The 20,624-nt window shown below is 37.3% G+C and overlaps 1 protein-coding gene across 1 annotated transcript in view; it reads right to left on the reverse strand.

The window, feature by feature from the left end:
• The window catches only part of LOC141550000 (guanine nucleotide-binding protein G(q) subunit alpha), a 396,434-nt gene extending 390,716 nt beyond the window's left edge, over window positions 1-5,718 (reverse strand). The window contains exon 1 of the mRNA XM_074280106.1: window positions 5,445-5,718. Coding sequence (XP_074136207.1) covers window positions 5,445-5,580 — 136 coding nt within the window. The 5' untranslated portion in view covers window positions 5,581-5,718. The remainder of the gene's footprint in view (window positions 1-5,444) is intronic.
• Window positions 5,719-20,624: the final 14,906 nt, after the last annotated feature.

Consider the following 20,624-nt stretch of genomic DNA (forward strand, 5'->3'; position numbering starts at 1 on the left):
TGTAAAATGAGAATGGAAGAACAGTTATCTGACAGAAGTAATATAGACAATGTGTCTATATGTTTTAATACAAAACTTTACAACAATGGCTCTGTAGAGTTCCAACTTTTATTTTTATGAGGGATACTTAAATTTCTTTTAATTTATTTATAGCCAATTATATAAAACATTCAGAAAAGAGGAAATTTATTCAGAATTAAACCCTAATTTTTAGAGATACTTCTATCTTTTACAAGTTTAAGTTGTTGGGCTTTTTGCCAAAACCAAACCAAAACAAAACAAAAAAACCCACCATTAGATTTTTGAGGGTTGGTTCTCCAATGGTACCTCATTAAGACCACATTCTTGTGGCAACAGGGTGGTTTCACACTGGACTTGTCTGATAGTTATTTCTATGCTTTTAATTAGATTAAAATTACACCATCTAGATAAAACAAACAAAAACCCTCCCACCCATTCTTGACTTATTTATTTTGATAAATGAGTCTAAAATTCTTTAACCATGCCTAAATATACCTTTTTATTCTGACATCTATTAGGGCTATGCCTTTGTTGCATGTACCTGAAATTACTTGGTATTCGATTTATATGTATTTTTCTATTTATATGCATATGTACATTGCTTCTCCAGAGTGGAATACACTTCCTGCAAGAATGTCCATTTTTGTCTCTGCATTTCAATATGGAGCACAGTGACTAGCATATAATAGACATTAATGTTTGTTGAATATGCTGAATTGAAATGAATAAAATTGATATCTCACTAAATAGCCATATAAAAACATCTTGAATTATAGATTTTTTGTGATGGTGATTGTGGTTGTGATTGTTGTTATTGTTTTATTATCAACAATTGCCCAAAATTTATATCTATACATTCTGGTTTTTTTAATTTTATTTTATCTTTTTCTGGTTGACTACCAGAGAACAATTTTATTTGTGACCATTAATAAGAATTTTTATAATAAATTTTATCAGTATATTTTTTTTGTATACTATATGTATCATTATAATGGGACAGAAAAAAATGGCCATCAAAAAAAGAATAAGTTTTAGCTATTGGATGCAAGATATAAATAACCAGGGAATGTCAAAGGCTTGTTATTTTCTTGTAATGCTTATATCTTAAGCATGACTGTTATCATTTCCAAATCATATAACATGATAATGTACACTTTTCTAGATGTAATATACTATTTTGTATTAGTGCTTATAATCCTGGCATGCTTTTCTAACAAGTTGCTTGCAACAATTGCATAGTACAAAAAAGGAATCAAAACTTTACATATCACAGATGAAAAGAACAGTGTTATTTTTTCATAATTCATTCTTTGGTTTGCAATGTTCCAAGCCATTCTAGGGAAAGTCACAAATCCACATCATTCTAAAATGTTAGATCTTGCAATCAGATCTCAATTATTTGAGAAGATTAAGGTCTATGTTAGGTTTCCTAAAATTGGCTGATTTACAGGCCATGAATCTTAGAATTTTGCATTTTTTCAATTGTTAGAAATTAAAAAAAAAAAAAAAGACCATTACTAAAAAAAAAAAAAAAAAAAAAAAAGTTTTGCCAAACTACAATCTTTATCAATGATCCAGCATCTGAAGAATAAGAGCAATCAGGATTTATGAATTAGAAAATAGATGAAGACTAGATTTCCATTTAGAAACCAGAAATGTAACTAAATCAAGTTTCTGGGTAAATATCATTTATTAATTTAGGCATCTGAAGTTGTATTCTTAAATTTACCCTTGGAGCATCAAAAGGGAGTGGCTCATGTATAACTAGATAAAAATATACCTTCTTTGAGAGAATAATTAAAGAAGCAAACATTATGTAATTTACATATAGTAAATACCCTAGAACATACAACAAGGGCAAATTAAAGCATTTCTGTGGTTCATACAGCACACAAACAGATAGTTTTAATAAAAAGGTGGGGAGGATATATATCAGCATCATCAAAAAAAAAAGGGGGGGTAAGAAAGAGGAATCACAGAGTTATACAAAATAAAGAAAAAAGAATAAAAGTTAAAATGTTATATCATTAAGTGGGGGGGGGGGGGAATTAGTGGGATTATTTTAAGAAACAATAAAAAATAAGTATTCAAAGTACTTCTCCAGTACCATGCAATCCAGGAGCCATTTATGGTAAAGCTGGATTTGAGCCAAAATATCCCAAATTTTACAAGTCCGACTTATTAGAGAGGTAACCACAATTTCCCTTTTGTTATTTCTAATCATTAGCTTCTAAAACCAAATAGTTAAATTTTAAAAGGTGTAAGTCTACACAATTTCAAGTAACCACAAAATCACCTTGAAAAGACAAAGCAAATCCTCTATTGCCTCATGGCTTTAAGTAAAATGTTCGTCTTTAATGCCACTTAGGAATTTACTTTAAAAAACATTTTTACTCTGATATTATGGGATATTTTCCCATATCTTAACACTTTATAAATTAGTCTCCATAAGCATTTATATCTAAGCAGTGATGTGGTGCTACAATTTCTTATAACCTCAAATAGTAGAAGACAGTCCTGCACCTAATAGATACTCAAGCGTATGTCCAATGAATAGTGAAAGAGGGAATGAACACTCATTTTTACAGAAAAACACATCAGGTTTTCCATAAACCAAAAGCACATTATCCCTCCCCCCCCAACACACACACACACACATCTCTACTTCGCCAGTCTCTCCCAAGAACTCTAAGACAGACTCAAATTTTTCATTTTTAGCCTGAAAATCATAATAATCTCATTATGGATTGGTTTGTCAGTTTGCATGAAAAATACACATTTATCACATAGAACAAAGCAGTATAGCTATTTTAGGGTGTTTATGTTACACAAATCATGAATGATATATGCAGCTAAAATCACTTGACAATTTTACTTTATGTTCACAATACAGCAATCTTTAAGCAAGGTGTTGATTTTAAAGACTAAACTTTAATTTCAGGCTATACCACTAGTTTTAATTGGGAGGAAGAGATTTTTAATAAGGTGGAAGGGAAATCTAATAGGTTTCTAAACTATTTGAGATGGAAAGGAGGGATCAAGAGAATAACAGCAAGGTGTTCCCCAGATCCTCTAACCCAGGAAATTACAGTATATGTAGATTGTTCCCTCCCTATGCCCTCCTTAGAAAGCCACCACTAACTTTCATTTAAAAATAAAACGGGCTTATTCAAATAAACATAAAATACATATTTACAAGTAAACAAAATCTTCCTCAGCTTCTGAGGCCATTTGACAGTCTTCTCTCAGCTCTAAACTCCTGAGAAGCCCAACCACTGAAACATTTGTTGCACTATGTAGGGTAAGGGTTAGAAACCTTGGAACCTGCTGTTCAAATCATAAACAGAAACAGTTCAAGGCAGAATGCAGGTCAGGGAAAAATATACTTTTTGAAACAAAAGAGCTCAATATGACATATTTATGCTTTCTAATTATGCCCCTTTACAAGAGACATTTCCTCCCCATTCTTCCTCATTGGGAAGAAAATCTCATCTATACATTCGTGCAACTTTAGCTATTAAAAAAGTAGGCTTTGATTTGACTCATAGTCTTCATCACAGAGTATTGGTTTCTGCAACTCATTTTATTACCATGCCATTTTATTACATTTAACATCTTTTCCTTTAGTTCCTCTGCCTTCCATTCCCTCTAAACTAAGCATGTGCCAATCTGTCTAATCGTGTTCCAAAGTGAATCACGTGTTCTGCTTGCTTCTTCACAACATGTTATAAGTAACCATTTGTATCTTTCTGCCATTATTCTATTTTGTTCCTCCTCTTTAATTGACCCAACAGATAAACAATAAAGCTTCAATAGCAAAATAGCTTCTTGTAACAAAAGATAGAATGTTCAGATAAGATGTATGTTTCTTAGACTCTTGAATAACATTATTCTTTGTCCAACACAAAATTTTATGTAATGTATTTCCAACATTACAAGTATCTATAACACTAGGGCAGACATTTTTCAGGCCTATTATTCCAAAGCCCTATACTTTTCCTATCACTGTAATTACTAATTATGCCACACAAATATGTGAAAACTGATCGAATTTTTAAAGCCCTTAAAAAACGGTCCAAAGAAAGCATCAATATGGATTCCTATCTCAAAAAGGACATTTTCTTAGAATCCCCCTAATAGAGCAAAATTTGAAGATTGACTTTTTCCCCTGGTTAATAGGAAATTGTCCTACACTCTGCCCATTTTACTTCTGGCCCAAATGGGCCAGTTCCAAAGGTGTCAAATCACTCTCATTTTCAAGCACACAATAGGTCACTATTCAGCTCCATAAATGTAGCTGAGTGGTTGATTTTTGATCCTAAACTAGTACCTTCTTGCGGGTTGTCACGTGAAACTAAAAGCTCCCCTAACATCTACAATCTCTACCACTCTCATCACCACAATCCCTAACATCCCGATCCGAAGCCTTTCTTTCCTTTTGAAGGAGCAGTTCAGCTTGAGGAAGCTTGCCACCAAACCTTCTCTAAGAAGCTCCTCTTGCCTTTTCTTGCTCTTGCTCTAGTCGCTAGGTTGCAACAGAATTTCACTTCTTTTACAACATTTGCCGCCTCTTTTTCACATCTCACTTTAAGCCTCCTTTGCCCTAGCTTCCAAGAGCCACCACCAACACCCTTCCTCCATGTCACCACATCAAACCTCCTTCTGAAGTCCACCGTTTCTCTCACCCTACACCCTAAAATACATTCCTAATACATGCATCCAAGAAAGAGCTGTGCTATTATCCATAGGTAATGTCTGTACATAAATGTATATAAAGAAAGCTACATAAAACATGATCCACAGTATATGCGATATATGTGCGCGAACACATATTTTCCCGACTCCAGTTATCCTAACGGAAATAGCACGCTCCCACGGAGCTCAGGCAAAGAAACTGGGAGTTGAATCCCTATTTCTCACTCCCCCTCTCTCATCCCCAAATCCACATGCCCTGCCCCCCCTTGCCATGATACGACTTTCATTTGCACTGTGCCCACATCTGATACACACGCTTACACAATGCATAGCCCTTGTGTTTGCATTTGCACGGGCACATACTCCAGGGTAGCTTTTAAGGTGGAGGGTGAGGGGACATGGGGGGCGTAGGGTATGCATATGGAAAGATACGCTCCATAAGGGCACCGTGCGCGCGCGCGTGTATGTGCGTGTGTGTGTGTGCGTGTGTGTGCGCGCGTGTGGTGTGGTGGTGGTAGTGGTGGTGGTGGTGGTGGTGGTGTATGTGTGTGTGTTTTGGGTGCTGGGGGAGGGGTACTTGGTGAGCACATCAGCAGTTGGGGGTGCTGAGGGCAGTTGCCCAGAGGGTGAAAGAAGGGGGAGGAGAAGAGAGGCGGAGGGAGCCGAGGTGGATGGGGCAAAGGAAGGGAAGTAGTCGGGGAGCGAGGGGAGGCGGCTCTCCCACTTACCCAACAGCAGCAGCTTGAGCTCCCGGCGTGCGTCCCGCTTGTCCCGGCGGAGCTGCCTCTCGATTTCATCGTTAATCCTCCGGGCTTCTTTGGCTTCTTCGCTCAGGCAGCACGCCATGATGGACTCCAGAGTCATTCTTCCTAACTGCTTCAGACACAACCCCCCCAGTACCCCCAGAAAACACACGCGCGCGCGCGCTCCTTTCTCACTCACCGCCGCGGGCCGCGGCGGCTACTAACCCCTGGGCTGGGTGTGGGAAGAGGGACTAGGGGTGGGAGGGGGAAAGGAAAGGGTGGGGGGGGCCTGGGGTAAGGTAGGGTGGGAAGGGGAGGGGAAGGTGGGAGACTCCTGAAGCCACCCACTGCACGCCCGGCAAAGCCTGATCCCGGCGGCGGGGCCCGGACACAGAAGCGGAGCTCTCCACTCGGGGTGGAAGGGAGGTTAGGGAGGCGCAAGGAAGATAGGGGGAAAGGCCCGCTCCCCTTGGCCTCTCTCAAACACGCACCCCCCTCAAAGAATACAACAACCTCCCCCCACCCCCCACCCCCTCTATCTCCTGCCTCTGTCACTAGCTAGATCCAACTCCTCCTCTTTTAAATCATGCACCGAGCAACATAGAAACATCCACTAGGGCAGCGGCGCGGCTGCGGCGGTGGCGGCGGCAGTAGAAGCAGAAGCAGCAGCCGGCGATGGCACAGACACCAGAGCGCACCCTTTTCCCCTTCTCCGCCTGACACCACTCCCCCAGTGCCCCCCTGTATCCGAGATGACACCCGCCGGGATCCCTTTCCCACCCACCCCAGGCTCGCGCGCAAACACACTCACACACATACACACACACCCCACTCCTTCCTCCTCCCCCTCCTCCCTTCCCTCCTCCTCCCCCCTCTCCCCCTCCTCCTTCCTCCTCCTTTGCTCTCCGCCAGATACCCACCCCCTGGCCCTGATGAGTGGCTGATCAGCTTTCTCCCTCCCCCTCGCCACACACACACATTTTCTTCTCTCAACTGGAGCACAGATCCGGGAGGAAAGCGGCAGCAGCAGCAGCGACGGCGGGGGAGAAGAGGAGGAGGAGAAGGAGAAGGAGAAGGAAAAGGAGGTGTTGGCGGCGGTGGTGGTGATGGTAGTGAAACTGGAGGCTGGAAGAGGTGGTATTCCTTGCCTCCTCCAGGGTCTCTTTTATTATTGAAATTGTGGTGGTGATTCGTACAGTTCTCGTCTCTTCTGAGACTGCCTCTCTCACGGTCTCTCCACTTCCCCTACCCCTTCCCTGTTGGGGTTTCACTTTGCCTACTCCTTCTACCTCCTCTGCTGGTTTAAGGCTGCAGCTGTTGTCGGGGCTGTTCCTGCTTTTCCTGCTGTCTCTGGCTGAGAGGAGGGGGAGGAGAAAGAGGAACCTGTAAAAGGCCGGAGGCTAAGACTACAGCAGCTGCTGCCACCGCGCCCGCTGCCGCAGGCTGCCCCTATAGGTACTCTGAATCCAACCCTGGTAGTTACGGCCGCTAACCTGACTTTTCAAAGGCTTAGCCTCCCGGGCGTGGTAAGGCAGAAATATGGCGGCCTTTCACTGTGTCTCTCTGCCCACAAGACACAAATTCAGCTAGTTACACACACTCTTAGAAATCCCAGGGATTCAAACCTCCAAACCCACTGAACAGGCTTGCAAAGCAAATACCACTCCCCAGCAACATCACCAGTCTACAACCAGCGTGGCGCACCCCCAATGGCCATGAGGAACAGTGTCTTTTTTGTCCTGTAGGGCTGCTTTAAAAAAATGCTTTCTAAAAAAGATCCTACTTTCAAAAATGCCATTGAATTATAAACCACCTTACTCCACCTCTGCCTTTTAGGCCATCCTTGGAAAACTTAGACGTGAATTGTGGGGTGGGGTTGAAGGGAAGACTGATTTGTGATTAATTCTCAACTGGTAGGATGGAAGCGGTAACTTCCACAAAATTACTTCAGATTGAAATCTAAATCCTGAGCAGAGAAATGAAACTGGCAAAGTTTTCAACAGTTTTAGAAGCAGTTTTTGTAACTTTTCATGCCCATGAAATTCATTGTTTTTGTTTTTTGTGTTTTTTTAAACTAGCTTACCTCTCTTTTTTGAAAACGTGCCCGACATTTTATCGATAAGTAACCCCCTCTTTCCTCCTCCCTCCTTCCCCCCCAAACAGTGAATCTAAAACATCACAGCTCTTTAAGAATGCAGAATTATGTGTGACGGATTAACATAAACAATGATTAAAAATAAATAGCACAATAAACATGATCATTCCAGCAAAACCCCTCCAATTTCTTGTTTCTCTAGTTTTGATTGATAATGTTTGTTTTGATGTTGTTTGGCTACTTTGTCCTGATACTCTACTGAAAATAAGGTTGGGACTTACTGGGAATTTCAAGTTTTAGATGACCCCACAACTCAAGAAGTGAAACTACTCCTTCCTTGCTTACTGGAATGTAATGTTTTAAGGGTAACATATATCCTGAGGCTTTCCCTTTTCCTTTAAGTTTTTTTTTCCATGAAGATTTATTTGTTTCAACTTGCAAATCTTGGAGTGTCATTGCCATACTACTATTGGAATCTCCCACAGGTGGGGAATTGCATAAAGGGTCCTAGGAAGTGACACGGACAACATCATCTGCATGTTTTTAGGTGTTGGAATCTAAAACCAGGAAGGAAAAAAGATTCTCAAATCTACTAATTCCATATCCCAGCCCCTCTGCACTGCCTTTTTTAGGACACAAACAAATGATGTATTAAAAATCTGTCTTGTCTATGAGGAAGGCAAATTTTTCTTTCTGTACTGATAAAGACCTAATAAATAGCTACTAGACATGATAAATAATTAAAGTTTAAAATTAAGTGACTAATGCAGTTAAATATTCAAATTCAATATGCAGAATTTTAGAATGGCTGCAAGGAAAGAACTTAATTATTAACTTTTTTCATATATACTTACATATATATATATAGACATATATATATTTCAAAAAGATCTAAAAGACTAGGAAATCAAATGAGGATCAAGAATCTACCAAAACCAATGACTGGTGATTTAAGAAAACTTATTACAAAAGTGTCCAATGCATGAAAATATCCACTTTGACTAATTTGATACTTTATTTGGCTGAATTAAACAAATGGAATTATTACTTCAGGATTCGATAGACAAGGTTTAACACAACTATTTGAAATTAAGATGAATGAATACTGCCTTTATGTTTTAGAAGTATGGAGATGGAGGAAAATGGTTCTTCAATATTAAAGCAAGATAAAAGGGAACAAAAAATGAATTAGGGGTGGGGAAATGGGGAAAGAAATAGCTCTCCATGGGGAGAAGATTCTAGGTCTGAGTCTAATAATGATAATCTTTAATTTGTCTAGTGCTTTAGTTTGCAAAGCTCTTTCAATTATCTTACCTCTTTTGTCTACCTACCATCTTCAGGACTAATCTTATTACACCCCTCTCAAAATTCAATAAATTGATGTATATTCTTGAATTTGACAACCAACATCTCCTTCTATCTCTTTATTTTAACTTAAAATTGACTTCCCTAAGGACAGACAGCACATCCCCTTTTCCTTTAGGAAGTTATTCCTTCTACTCTCCAGACTCAGAGGAATGATAGGAAGTGTCTCATGATCCTTTTCACTTGTTCTTCTAGATATGTCTACTGAGCTTCCCTCAATGACATTTTTGTCTTTTAAACACTAATTTTTACTTTTATTTACTTTATTTTTACTTTTATATGTGAGATATCTGCATAATATTATCTGCTGATCTTTCACTGTACTGTTCCTACTTTTCTCAGTGATGAGCTCATGGTCTCTTAAAAAGACTAAATAATTCCTCACCCTCTTCAACTACAACTTTCTTTTCCATCCTTCTTCAGGCACATGGTCACCAATACTCAGAATTGTTCTGCCTCCAAGATCTGAAACTTTTAAACTTCTCTTTCCATCTCTCCCACTCCCTCAATTTACAAAATCTGCTCTTTACACTTATTGTGACTCCTAGTTGTTTGACTCTGTTTTCATCCACCTTTCCTATTATGTCTTTACTTTCCTTCATGCCCCTTTAACTATTACTTCAAAGATTCACAAATTACCATTTATCCTAGAATCTTTTGCCTCCAGGCCTTCCCCTATTCTAGACCTGAAAATTCTTATCTCTAGGTAGTCTATATCATGTGATTTTTTTCCACTTCATCTAGGCTATTGAACATTGCTGGAGAAACTCATAAAATTGAACTGATTTCATCCACTATAAATGTATGGCACATAACCTCAGTTAAGTCCTTACTGCTGCTCAATAATTCTTCTGCTCTTCCATTATTGACTCCCTGACTCATTCCCCAGAGCCATTGTTGCAATCTTTTTCTTCTCTTCTCAACCCCGATGATACTTCATCCCCATTCTCTATCCCTAAAAAAAATCTGATCTCTTCTCATTATGCAGATGGCTCAGGTTTTTGATACTCAACACCTTCTGAACTTCATCAGTTACCTTTTGCCTCTGACAGTAGAGCTGGACATTGGCTTGAATAAACTCTTCCCACAGCCTTTTTTAATAGAGGACTTTGAACTTTCAGAATTTTGTGGGTAACTTTTTATTTTCCATCAGCAGTTCAGCTTGCTTAAACTTCAGAGAACTTTATCTCCCTCCCCAATTCTACCTGCCCCTTCCATTTTGTGTATTGCCTTCATCCATTTTACATAGTAAGTTCCTTGAGGGCAGGCAAGGATACTTAATTGTATCCCCAGCACTAAGTATAATGTCTGACATGAGGTAGGTGCTTTATAAGTGTTTACTGAAATGAATTGCTTTATATATATTGAGGCCACCCAAAATTAGTATTAGTACCCTTCCTCCATTTTTCAAAAATTTTCAGCATGTTCACATATAATCTCTTCCTTCTGATTATAGAAGAATTAGCCTTCTTTCTATTTTCTTTATCCCATTTCTACTTCTTCCGGAAACTTGTTCCAGCTATTATCTCCATGAATGAATGAAAAAATATTTGTTACGTATTTACCCTGTGCCAAACATTGGGCTAATAACTGAGGATATTAATACAAAAGTGAGATGGTACCAGTCCTTAAAGAGTTTACATATTAATAAAAGGGCCCCACAGAAGGGTGTTTTGATTTGCAAAGTCTTGGAGATGGTGAGACCCACCTTTTTCCAGTAGCCATGGTAGTGATGAGGTGAAGTCTAGTTTGGGGGGCTCCCAGTATGGGGAACCAAAAATATGATGAGGTTTAGGTTTTGAAATTCCCTTTAGTAGGGAACCAAATGATAAGGTCTAGATTTAGGGAATCAAAATGAGATTGGGGTTTCTGGTGGTCAGGAGTTAAATTATAAGGTCTAGTGGCAGGTTTGGGGTTCAGGGAATCAAATGGAGAGGTTTGGCTCCCCCACACATCTTGGGATTTTATTCAAGGATAGGGAGTTTTGGGGAACCCCTTTCTGGCGGCATAGGGATTCTCTGTAAAGGAATTTATAGACCCAAAAACCTAGATTGATAAAAGAGGCTTATTATGGGGATTGGGAAGTAATGTTAGAAATCCTGACAGAGAGGCATAAAGTCTCATTAGGGAAATAGGTGAGGATAAAGGGAGGGTAGCACTAGAAAAGAATATTATTCCAGTGGAAATAGGCTTCCTTGGCATAGCATGGCATCTTTAGAATCTCTGCAAAAAAGAGGATTTTAGATTGGCTCTTTTATAATAGAAACTTTGGCTACAAGCTGAAGGGGGTCCCAAGTTGTCTCATCTACAAGCTGGGTTTCAGCTTGAGCTGAAATTTGAATAGAAAAGAAGATCTTTAATTGAATAGGGTTGGAATTCTTTTTTGTGCTGAAGCAACCCCACCTAGATAATAGATTGAAACTGTCTTGTTTCTCTCTGGTGGGGTCCCTCACTGAGGCAGAGTTGAAGGAGATTTTCTCCTTCAAGGAATTTTAGAATTTCAGGGTCCCTTCTTCAGTAGCATTGATTTATTTAGGGTTCTAAAACTGGGCAGCTAAAGATGAGAGGATATGAAGGCAGCTTAAAAAGTGGATGATGTAAAGATAAGGTATAAAGTGAATCCTAACTGAAACGAGCTAAATCTGGTGAGCCACACAAAGCATTCAGTAATAATTAGGACAACACAACCCAAAGCCAAGATTCTGAAGCAGAAAATGGCTAAACACAGCTTTGTAGAGGAGGCAAAGCAGAAGGGCATAGTAGATAGGAAAAGATGACCACCAATATAAATTCCCCTATTCCACTATCTCCTTCCCATCAGTCTGCAAACATGTTCAGATGAACCTAAACTTTTTTTAAAGTTTTTTTTAATGACTCTTTAATTGAATCCAGCTATCAGACATCTCTCTTCATTGGAAAAACTCTTTGAAAAAGTGGTATATTCTCAGTACTTCCATTACCCTCTCTTTCCCCAACCCTTTGTAATTCAGCTTCTGAAGCCCCAACCATACCACTGAAATTAGTTCCTAATTGTCTCCCATAGTCACCCAATCCTTTCTCATAGGAACTCAGACACAAAGTTGGAAGGGAACCCAGAAGCCATACAGTCTACCTCCCTTCACTTTATAGATTTTGGTTTAGGAAGGTCAAGTGACTTACCCATCAGAAACATTAGAAACAAAATTTTAATTTAAGGTCACTGTCTAGAGCTGATATTCTTTCCTCCTAATTATGCTGCATTCAACACTTTCCCTTTTTTAATCCTTATCTTCTGTGCTGTTCCCTGTAGCATTTGATACTGTTGAGTAGCTTCTCCTAATACTCCTTCTTCTACTTTGGCTTCAAAGACACCATAGTCTTCTGGTTCTCCTATCTCTAGTCATTATTTGATTTCCTTCACCAAATTCTCAGTTTCTTTCAGTAACTTAAGGTGCACAATTCCGAACTATCCGTTCTTCAGCCTTTGCTTTTATCTATGTTTTCTCTTGGGAAAACATCCTTAACTCTTATGTATTCAACTATAACTTCCTATCAGTGATTTCAAAATCTGTAACTTAGACCTTAATTTATCTCCTGAGTTTCAGATCCATATCACCAACTTCTTACAGGACATTTCCAGATGAATGTTCCTTTGGTCACCATAAACTAAATGTAGTTTACACATCAAGAAAAATCAATCAGACTAAAACTAAGTTTATTCCTTTTAAGATCTTTCCCTATAAACATGCTCCTCTTTCTTCTTCACTACTTCAGTCTTCACAATTCTTCGTCTAATCTCCCCAATTCAAAATTAAAATAAGCTCAAAATGGACTCAAAAGATGATATCATAAACAAATTAGTGGAGCATGGAAGAAATTACCTGTCAGATCTATTGATAAGTCAAGATTTCATAAACCAAACAAGAGATAAAGAGATTCAAAGATGGTAAAATGGAAAATTTTGGTTGTGTAAAATTAAACAAAATCAAAGAAGTTTAAAATTAGAATATAAATAGGAAAGTTAGAGGGAATCTTTACAACAGATTTCTCCAATGAAAGTCTCATTTCTAAAATACAAAAGGAAATGAATCAAATTTAGAAGAAAAAGAGCTATATCTCAATTGATAAATGGTCAAAGAATATGAATAGGTACTTTGCAGAGGAAGAAATACAAATTATGAATGGCTGTGAGAAAAAAAAATATTTAATAGGACTAATAATTAGAGAAATGTAAGTTAAAAGCAACCCTGAGATACTATTTCCTACCCATCAGATTGGCTAAGTTGACAAAAAAGGAAAATTACAAATGTAAGAAGGTCTGTGGGAAAACAGGTACTTTAATGTACTATTGGCAGAACTGTGAATTGGTCCAACCATTTTGTAAAGCATTTTGGAATTATGCCTCAAAAGTTCTTAAATTATGCATTGTTGACCCAACAAAGCATGAGGAGATGTCCTAGGAAATTCCTGAACAAGGTGGGATATATAAATGAGATAGGATACTATTGTGCTCTAAGAAATGGCTAAAAGATAGACTACAGAAAAATCTGGGAAGATATGAACTAATACAAAATGAAGTGATTAGAAAGAGGAGAACAATTTTTGCAATAATCACAATATTGTAAAGATAATTAACCTTGAAAACTTAGAAACTCTGATCAAGACAATGATTAATTACAATTCCAAAGGACCTGTGATGAAACATTTGCTCTACCTCCATAATAGAGAATGCAGTTTGAAGAATATTCCTATTTCTTGATTTCTTTTTGACATGCCTGATGCAAGAGCTTGTTTTACATGAATATCTATTGATGATGGAATTTGTTTTTCTTGCTTTCTCAATCTCTAGGGGAGATGGATAATTTGGCACTGAAAATGAAATAAAATAGGAGGGAAAAATCTCACATAGTATTCTTCATCACCAGCCTCTTACTTAGTTCTATCAGTTTTACCTTTACAACATTTCTTTTATCTACCTTTCCTTTCCTATTTTTCCTACTGCCACCACCCTATTATAAGTCTTTATTGGCACCAGATAAGTTTTAGAGGTTTTTCTGTATCCAGTTTCTTCCTAGTCCAATTCAACTTCATATTGCTGCCAGATTTATCTTTGTAATGCACTGATCTAGTCAGATCATTTCTCTGCTCAAATACTTTCAATGGCTCCTTATTACCTACTGAGTAAAACTCAGTCTTTACAACCTTATGAAAAATTTAAGGCTCCCTGAAGTCCAATGTCATTCTATGCTTTCCAGCCTTAACTCATAATACTTCTCTCAATAGGTTTATATTTCAGCAAAATAAAATGACTGTCAATAACTATAGAAATCTAGTGTTTGACAAACCCAAAGAGTTCAACTTTTGGGATAAGAATTCACTATTTAACAAAGACTGCTGGGAAAATTGGAAACTAGCATGGCAGAAACTAGGTATTGACCCACATTTAACATTGTATACCAAGATAAGGTCAAAATGGGTTCATGATCTAGGCATAAAGAATGAGATTATAAATAAATTAGAAGAACATAGGATAGTTTATCTCTCAGACCTGTGGAACAAGAAGGAATTTGTGACCAAAGAAGAATTAGAGATCATTATTGATCACAAAATAGAAAATTTCAATTATATTAAGTTAAAAAGTTGTTGTATAAACAAAATTAATGCAGACAAGATTAGAAGGGAAGCAATAAACTGGGGAAATATTTTTGCATTCAAAGGTTCTGATAAAGGCCTCATTTCCAAAATATATAGAGAATTGACTCAAATTTATAAGAAATCAAGCCATTCTCCAATGGTCAAAGGATATGAACAGACAATTTTCAGGTGAAAAAATTGAAACTATTTCTAGTCATATGAAAAAGTGCTCCAAATCATTATTGATCAGAGAAATGCAAAATAAGACAATTCTGAGATTCCACTACACACCTTTCAGATTAACTAAGATGACAGAAAAAGATAATGACGAATATTGGAGGGCATGTGGGAAAACTGGGACACTGATATACTGTTGGTGGAGTTGTGAATGGATCCAACCATTCTGGAGAGAATTTGAAACTATACTCAAAAAGTTATCAAATTGTGCATACCCTTTGATCCAGCAGTGTTACTACTGGGCTTATGTCCCAAAGAGATCTTAAAGAAGAGAAAGGGTCCCACATGTGCAAAAATGTTTGTGGCAGCCCTTTTTGTAGTGGCTAGAAACTGGAAATTGAATGCCCATCAATTGAAGAATGACTGAATAAATTGTTGTATATAAATGATATGGAATATTATTGTTCTGTAAGAAATGACCAACAAGATGATTTCAGGGGAAGCCTGCAGAGACTTACATGAATTGATGCTAAATGAAATAAACAGAACCAGGAGATCATCATACATGACAACAACAAGATTATACAGTGATCAACTCTGATGGATGTGTCTCTCTTCAACAATGAGATGATTCAAACCAATTCTAATTGTTCAATAAAGAAGAGAATCAGCTACGCCCAGAGAGAGAACTATGGAAAATGAGTGTGGACCACAACATAGCATTTCCACTCTTTCTGTTATTGTTTGCTTGCATTTTTGTTTTCCTTCTCAGGTTTTTTCTTTCTTTCTAGATCCAATTTTTCTTATGCAACAAGATAACTGTATAAATACGTGTACATATATCGGATTTAAAATGTATTGGACTAAGTGCCATCTAGGGGAGGGGGTGGGGGGAAGGAGGGGAAAAGTTGGAACAGAAGGTTTTGCAAGAGTCAATGTTGAAAAATTACCCATGCATATGTTTTATAAATAAAAAGCTATAATAATAAAAAAAATAAAATAAGATAAAATAACTGTACTCTTTACCCCAAACCTCAAATGTGTCCTATACTTCCTGGCTCTGTGCCCTTGCTTCTGCTGTTTCCTATTTTTGGAATGTCCTCCTTCCCCCTCTTTAGCTGTTAAATTTCTATCCATCTTTTATAATCCAATTCAAAAGTTATTTACTTAAAGAAGCCCAGAAAACACAACATTCTCCCTTAAAAATCACACATCACTTCATTTTGTAACTCTTAAATCCAGTTATATTATTTGGACTACTGTAGTTATCTCAATTAATTTATACACACACACACACACACACACACAAACAATTTTGTGAACTTGTGAACTGCTTCAATCATTGTGTAAAGCAATTTGGAACTATGTTCAAAAGTTTATAAAACTGTACATGCCCTATGAATTAGTATTATTAGGTCTATATCCCAAGGAGATCAAAGAAAAATGAAAAGGGCATAAGTATACAATAATTTTTGTGACAGCTCTTTGTAGTGATAAAGAATTAGAAATTGAGGGAATATCCATCAGTTGGAGAATGGCTAAACAAGTTGTGATATATGATTGTGATGGAATCCTAATGTGCTATTTAAAAAGCCAGATGATTTCAGAAAACCCTAAAAAAGACTTATATGAATTGATGCAAAGTGAAGTGAATATAACCAAGAGAAAATTGTACAATAATCAATTTGAAGGATTTAGCTGCTCTGTTCAATAAAATGATTCAAAATGTTTCCAAAGGAACCATAATGAAAAATACTATCTACTTCCAGTGAGGGAACTAATAAACTTTGGGTGCAGATTGAAGCAAGCTTTTTTAACTTTTTTTTTGCAACATAACTAATATGGAAATATGTTTTACATGATTTCATATATAATTGATATCATACTGTTTACCTACCCAATAAGTTGGGAAAAGGCTGGAGGAGGAAGATAATGTAAAATTCAAAATTTTTTTAAATGTCAAAAATAAATTATCAGTTCAACAGCAAACATTTATTAAGTCATTCATCAGGTGTAAAGTACTGGCTAGCTCTCTGGAGGGCTTCAGGGTCAGCCAGAGTCAGGATAAATCAAAGTCCTTGGTCTTTAGGGGGAGAAGTGAAAGAGGCAGGAGACAAGCAGAATCTTGGATTCTGGAGTCTGGAGTCACCAACTTTTCTCCTCCTTGTCCTGCCACCAAGTAACTCTGGTCTCTGCCCCTCCAACCTTCAATCCTTGCCTATGATTATCTTAACACTAAACATTTAGCAAGCATCAACAGTGAGAAGAGCCATTTATCCAAACATATGCTAATAGAATTATTGTCTCATAGCAAATAGGTAATTGGCCTTAAGTGCTCTGTTGTCTGATTCAAGCATACTTTTTTGGAGTTTCAGCCCCCTACAATCAGTCACTATTGCTTAGTGCTGAAGTTAAAAATATAAAAAATGAAACAAGCCAGCCGAAGCAAAATGAAACAACTGACAGATACTGGAGACTAGCAATATCCCCTCCATTATTATAAACAGTGAGTTCTGGCAGGACATAGGAGGAAAACAAAGATCTGGTAAACAGCATGAAAAGTATTATAAATAAATATTTATTAAGCATATATTGAATTATACTAAAGTATTCAAAGAGAGGCTTATAAACTGATGAGGGAGAGAAAATATATTAAAATAATAGCACAAAAAAGAAAAAAATAATTTAAAAAATAGCACAATGTAATATGTAATGTCCACCTACTCCTTTACATGGCCTACTGCATGCTTTCCACTCCTTGCCCCACTCCACCTCCTGGGGATAAGTTCATCTCCAGAGATTTCATGATCATGGAGATAGCTTTGGTAGATGAATAGCCTCAGTACCTTCAGTTGCCTCTGCTTCTCTAGTTGTAGAGTTGGAAAAGGTAGAACAAAAATCTCCTCCCAAAGTATGTCTTTATAAAAGGCTGAGAATTTCTATCCAAATTCTTCATGTCCCACCAGATGCTTGACTTGATTTCCATTTCATAATATCATGCCACCAAATCAGGTACCTTCTGGGGAAACCCATCTTTCACTTTTCATCTTCTCTTTGTGTATTATCTTCTCCTTTTGTAAGTTTCTTGAAGACAAGAATTGTCTTTCTTCTTATTATTTGTGATCCCAATGCTTATCATAATGCCTGGTATGTGGTAGGAATTTTAATAAATTTTTATTTAATTGTATCATATCATAAATTAGGTAGGCACAGGATAATTAAAGAATAAATATGGATTGAACCTATGATTCCATTGGTGTAGAAAGCTGGTGAGTTACTTCTACAATCAATTCAGATTGGCACCTTCTCTGCAACTTATAGTATTATATAATTGCTTAGAGCAAGGAGAGGTTAAGTGACATGAACTTGTATCTAGCTTTTTTGTCTCTAAAGAGCTTTTTTACACCTTTTTTATACTATTACACCATGGGGTCAAAGATGTGCGAGAATGCAACCATAAATCAGTTCAATAGCAGTGTGATGCAGTGGAAAGATGACAGGATTTAGGACTTAGTGGTCTAGGTTCATATACCCAGCTCAGCCACTTACCACTTTTGTGACCATAAGTCACTTAACCTCTCTGGAACTCAGTTTCCTCATCTGTAAAATGAGGGGTGGGCTAGATTCAAAGATCTCCAGGGTCCATTGTAATCTATGTTTATGATTATATGAACATTTCCTAATAGAACTAAAAAAGGACTATAACATCCAGAATTTCCATGGGGCAAGGTGAGGTGATTATTTTAAAAAGATGTTCTCAATGACATTTATAGTAAATGGCGCCACCTAGATGGAGACTTTGATAGATGGAGATTTTGACAGAAGCATTATCCCATATTTGGGTTATGTTTTGTACAAAATGACTTGTATCATAATAATACTAATCAGAGGATCATTTATTTAGAGCTAAGAGTGACCTCAGAAGTGATCTACTCCAAACCTCTTATTTTATACAAGTGGAAATTAATACTCAGAAATTAAATATTTATTCAAGGTCACCTGATCAGTAAGTCCTAGGACCAGCCTCCAACTTAAGTCTCCTGACTTCAAGTACAGTCAGTGTTCTTTCCACTACATCACACTACCTAATTCTAAGTACACTGCCATCAAGATAAGTCATTAGATACCATTAATTTAGGTGGAACAGTAGGTAGAGTTTAGGACCTGAAGTCAGGAAGATTTGAGTTCAAATCTAGCTTCAAATCCTGGGCAAGTCATTTAACTTCTGTTTATTTCACTTTCCTCATCTGTAAAATGAGGATAATAATATTACTTACCTCCAAGGATTATTATATGGATCAAGTAAGATAATAATTGCAAAGTACCTATCACATAATAAATGCTATATAAATATTAACTATCATTAATAATTATCCCAGTGAAGGGATCAAGGACTTATTCATACATATAGGGATCAAAATGATGCTTAAAACAAGGTAGAATGCCAATGTCATTCTCATGACTTGGCATCTATTGCTCTGCCTTGTTTCATCTCTAACCTCCCAGAATAAATCTGTCACCATATTGCTAAGTCAAGCCTGAATAATATCACCTTCTTCAGCCTCTTCTCCCCTCTGACTACAGGGTTGTAGGGCAGAGTATCTAATTCATCCAGATGCCTTCTTTTACAGGAGGCAAAAACTAGACTTAGTTCACTCCATTCTATAACTACTGCCTTGATGGTTTTCAACTCCATGGGAAAAGATTGCACCCTTCTCAGATGGTACCATCCCTTCTATCACCACCACCACCACCACAATCACTTTCCTGCCTCTTTTTTAAAGTTTCTCTTTTAAATTGTGTCCTTACTTCTTAATAGCAAATTTTGTTTAGATTGGATTGGATCACAATTCAATTTAATTCAACAGTATTTCAATCAATGAATCTATCAATTAGCATTTATTGTGTGCCAGGTACTGCATTTGCCAGGATGAGGGATATAAAGAAAAAACAGTAATAGTCCCTGCCCTACAGGAGCTTATATTTTAATGGGGAGATAATATGTACTTCAATAGGTACACACTAAATACAGGTAGAAAACAACCTTAGAGGGGAAGGCAACAAGAGTTCCCATGAAGGGAAGACTCATTTAGAAAGTAATATTGGAGACGAGTCTTGAAGAAATTCAGTGATTCTGAGTCAGAGGCAAAGAGTGAGAACATTCCAAATTCCTACATAAAGCAATACTCTGTTTTAGAGATATAGTCACAGAAATTAAAGATAGCACCCGCCATCAAGGAAATTATACTCTTCTGGAAAGCATAAGCAAAATAAATACAAGATTTGATAAAGAAGAAAATACTAGTAACATGAAAATTAGAAAAGACTTCAGGTAAGAAGATACACATTTAGAGCATTTAGAGACAGAGATGAGAAAGGATTATATTCTACACCTGTGGGAAAGCTTGTACAAAGATTGAAATGGGAGATGCAAAGTCAAGTTTGAAGGTCAGTTTGGCTGGTGAGTAAGCAGTAGGTACAAAGGGAAGTGACATGAAATACATTTGGAATGATAAACTGGAGCCAGATTGTGACAGTCTTTAAACATCTACCCAAGGAGTTTGTATTTATCCTGGAGGCAGAGTAAGTACTAAAGATTTTTGAAAAAAAGGAATGACAATGGCAGAGCAGTGTTTTGGGAGAATTTTTTTAATAACTTTTTATTTACAAGATATATGCATGGGTAATTTTTCAGCATTGACAATTGCAAAACCTTTTGTTCCAAATTTTCCCCTCCTTCTTCCCACTCCCTCCCCAAGATGGCAGGTTGACCAATATATGTTAAATACAATATATGTATATATGTCCATGCAGTTATTTTGCTGTACAAAAAGAATTGGACTTTGAAATAGTGTACAATTAACCTGTGAAGGAAATAAAAAAATGCAGCAGACAAAAATAGACAGATTGGGAAT

This window comes from Sminthopsis crassicaudata, chromosome 1 (genome assembly GCF_048593235.1).
Source record: "Sminthopsis crassicaudata isolate SCR6 chromosome 1, ASM4859323v1, whole genome shotgun sequence".
NCBI classification, from domain to species: Eukaryota; Metazoa; Chordata; class Mammalia; order Dasyuromorphia; family Dasyuridae; genus Sminthopsis; species Sminthopsis crassicaudata.